Source organism: Littorina saxatilis, linkage group LG10, assembly GCF_037325665.1.
Source record: "Littorina saxatilis isolate snail1 linkage group LG10, US_GU_Lsax_2.0, whole genome shotgun sequence".
Lineage (NCBI taxonomy): Eukaryota > Metazoa > Mollusca > Gastropoda > Littorinimorpha > Littorinidae > Littorina > Littorina saxatilis.
The window spans coordinates 28,793,351-28,797,165 of record NC_090254.1 but is presented as its reverse complement, the minus strand read 5'-3'; the positions used below and the strand labels follow the sequence as shown (position 1 = coordinate 28,797,165).

Here is a 3,815-nt window from a genome sequence, read left to right as displayed (position 1 = left end):
GTGTGTGTGCATTTTATTTTTGTTTTGTTTTCCTTTTCCGTTTGATTCTATATTATTTTGGTTGGAGTTACATGTCAAAGCTTGACTGACTGCACAGTTGTTATCTGTATCTGCATTTTTCCCGCTATATTTCTGATTTTACTCCTTTGTTTAGAAACATCCTAGCCTATCTTTCTGGTTGTTGTCTGTTTTCTTTGTTCGTTTTGTTTGCTTGCTTGGTTACTTGGTTGTTTGTGTGACCCTTTATTTCGCTGTTTTTTTCTGGCTTTCCTATTTCCTTCTGCATGTTGATGTTTCATCATATTTTTGTTCTTAACACTGCATGTTATCGCTCGTACGTGTCTGTTGGAGCCTGCATGTCAGAAACTCTAATTATTTTGCTTGAAATAAATGTACGGGGTTAGAGAAGGATCGACAGTGAAACATAATCAGTATAGAGGAGGTAACAGATTTTGTAACATTTCAGTTGGTCGTTCCTCTGGGCATCCCGTATTTTTCCAGATCACAGTTGCAGTTAATGGAGCAAACACGTTTCCTTAATAGTTTGGCAATACTGATATTGTTTGACAACAATACATGTGTGCTTGCTATCTATTACCCTCGTTGTTAAATAGTCTGTCTTGTTTTGTTTTGTCGCTCTTTTCTCTCTCTCTTCTCTCTATTATTTACCCCATCCCCTTCTCTCTCTCTCTCTCTCTCTCTCTCTCTCTCTCTCTCTCTCTCTCTCTTTCTCTCTCTCTCTCTGTCTCTGTCTCTCTCTGTCTCTCTGTCTCTGTCTCTGTCTCTGTCTCTCTCTCTCTCTCTCTCTCTCTCTCTCTCTCTCTCTCTCTCTCTCTCTCTCTCTCTCTCTCTCTCTCTCTCTCTCTCTCTATTACAAGGACAGATTGTAAGAAAAGGCGTAGCCTTAAATCTTAATCCTTGTTAAATAAAGTTCAATTCAATATCTCTGTCTCTCTCTCTGTCTCTCTCTCTCTGCCTCTCTCTCTCTCTCACTCTCTCTGTCTCTGTCTCTCTCTGTATCTCTCTCTCTCTCTAAGGCAGATCCGTGATATCTTGTATTCAAAAAGAACTTCTTCCCCAGTGTATCATTGCGTCTGGAGTTACCATTGCTGACCACGTGTTTAGAACACATTGGGGAATATCCACACTCAAACTGTATCAAGTCGTCATGGACGTAGCCAGGTTTCATGTTTTTCCATTAAGCTTTAAGTCAACGCAAGAGAAAAAAATCCACCGTGAATCCTTCAGACAGATCTTCCGGATTCGAGTTATCAGTGAAAAGTAGCCAAAGTAAGTTCCCGAAAATACGACCTTGCATGCAAACATTGTCATGTTCCATTGTGTAATGTTTGGTCTTCCCAGTTGCTGAGAAGGAGATGCGACGTTTGACCTTTGTTCAATCTTCAATTGACAAAGCTAATCAATACCTTGTTATCTGATTTCAGGTGGGTGAAGGTGGCACCAAGCAGGACCCTCAGGCAGTCAAGCGGTCATTTGATTCCATCAACCATGGGGGGGATCTCAGCAGGTTCGCCAAACGGCCCTTCGATTCCATCTCCGGGAACAGCGGACTTGCTTCTTTCGCCAAACGACCTTTTGACTCAATATCGGGCAACAGTGGACTGAGTTCTTTCGCCAAACGTCCCTTTGACTCTATCGGTGGCAAAAGCTCCTTTGCCTCCTTTGTCAAGCGTCCGTTTGACTCTATATCTGGAAACAGCGGGCTTAGCTCCTTTGCAAAACGTCCCTTCGACTCAATCTCTGGCAATAGTGGCCTGAGTTCGTTCGCAAAACGCCCTTTTGATTCCATCTCCGGGAACAGTGGTCTAAGCTCATTTGCAAAACGTCCCTTTGACTCTATCGGTAACAGCGGACTAAGCTCCTTCGCAAAACGCCCTTTCGATTCCATCTCTGGCAACAGCGGACTTAGCTCGTTTGCGAAACGACCCTTTGACTCAATCTCTGGAAACAGCGGACTGAGCTCTTTCGCCAAACGCCCCTTTGATTCTATCTCTGGAAACAGCGGACTTAGTTCCTTTGCAAAACGTCCATTTGACTCCATTGGAAACAGCGGCCTCAGCTCTTTCGCAAAACGTCCATTCGATTCAATCTCCGGAAACAGCGGACTTAGTTCGTTCGCCAAGCGCCCCTTCGACTCTATCTCCGGGAACAGCGGTCTGAGCTCATTTGCAAAACGTCCTTTCGATTCAATCTCCGGAAACAGCGGACTTAGTTCTTTCGCCAAGCGCCCCTTTGACTCCATTTCAGGAAACAGTGGCTTGAGCTCTTTCGCCAAGCGCCCCTTCGACTCAATTTCTGGAAACAGCGGTCTAAGCTCATTTGCAAAACGTCCTTTCGATTCAATCTCCGGAAACAGCGGACTTAGTTCTTTCGCCAAGCGTCCCTTCGACTCCATTTCTGGGAACAGCGGCTTGTCGGGATTCGTCAAGAAAGACGACGAGGATGCCATGGAGGAGGTTGCTAAGCGACCGTTCGACTCCATCCACCACGGAGGCTTCTCGTCCTTCGCCAAGAGGCCCTACAGGTCCATGGGACTCGCCCGGCTCAACGCCTTCCACAAGCGACCCTTCGACAGCATCGGTTCCGGCAGCGGCCTCTCCGGCTTCGTGAAGAAATCCTTTGACCCTATCTCTCACGGGGCGATGAGCGGTTTGAAAAAGAGGTCCACAGAGGAGGAGGAGAAAGAGGAGGAGGAGGCAAAAGAGGAATAGTGTCAAAGACACCCATAAAAGAGTAATTGTTTATAAACAAAAACCCGGTAGTGTTGTTTAGATAGAGTGACTTAAAAAAACAGTACGGGCATTCCACAACTTTGGCTCGGACCATGAGGAACAGAAATGGAAGGGATGGGAACAAGAGAATATGTAAGGAGCTTGACAGAAGACTGAATATTTAAGCTCTCTAAAAGTGTGTATTGTGAATATATTTACATAAAACAAGACCTTTACAAACTTGTTTTGCCAAGACATAGTAGAAACTTTCAAGAGAAATAAACATAAAAAGACATTCTGTTTCTCTCAAACATACCGCTGATTTTATAACTTAAACAATGGTTTTATTTCATTATTTTTTTTATAAAAACGTCAAAGAGGAGCAAGAGGCACGATTTTTCCCTTAACAGAACCGCTAATATTTGGAATGAGAAGATGTGTTTTCTGTAAACGGTCCTTTCGTGCACGGCTATAAATAGACAGTGGAGGAGCCGAGAGGACGGAGGTCAGTTACGTTAGATAAGTACATGATGGTCGCACAAGATAACTGCTTGCTGTTATGCTTGCCCACTGTATACATACGTTAAATCGAGAGAAACGCTCAGTTCGCACACAGACGTGAGCGACTGATGTCGGGCAACACAATGTTTTGATTAATTATCTCACAAACCTTAAGCCTGAAAAATATCATTTTGTGTTGATAAACATGTATATTTTTATTTTATTTTTTATTATTATTCATTTTACATTAAGCAAAAAGTTGGGTTTGTTGTTTGTTGTTGGTGTGACTATAGTTATCCTCTTTCTTTTGTTTTGTTTGTTGTTTGTGTTTAACGTTTGTTTGTTTGTTTGTTTGTTTTTATGTCTTCGCTTTCCTTTGCGCTACCCTCCCTCCTGTCTTTTAGCCACCCCACCCTCTCCCCTGTCCGCCCACCATCCCAAACCCTATGTGTTCTGCGCTCAACTGTAATTTGATTTGCTATGACAGAAACAAAATGTTTCTTTTGTTGAGGTCTAAACTAGAATCAAAATGAAAACCTAATGCAACGTTTATAAAAAAAAATATAATGTCGGTGTAAACAC

The 3,815-nt window shown here is 43.1% G+C and overlaps 1 protein-coding gene across 1 annotated transcript in view; it reads left to right on the top strand.

Moving 5' to 3' along the window:
• The window catches only part of LOC138978567 (uncharacterized), a 77,052-nt gene that overhangs the window by 70,371 nt on the left and 2,866 nt on the right, over positions 1-3,815 (top strand). The window contains exon 2 of the mRNA XM_070351311.1: positions 1,446-3,815. This exon is cut by the window's right edge and continues 2,866 nt beyond it. Within this exon, the coding sequence (XP_070207412.1) occupies positions 1,446-2,732 (1,287 nt within the window). The 3' untranslated portion in view covers positions 2,733-3,815. The remainder of the gene's footprint in view (positions 1-1,445) is intronic.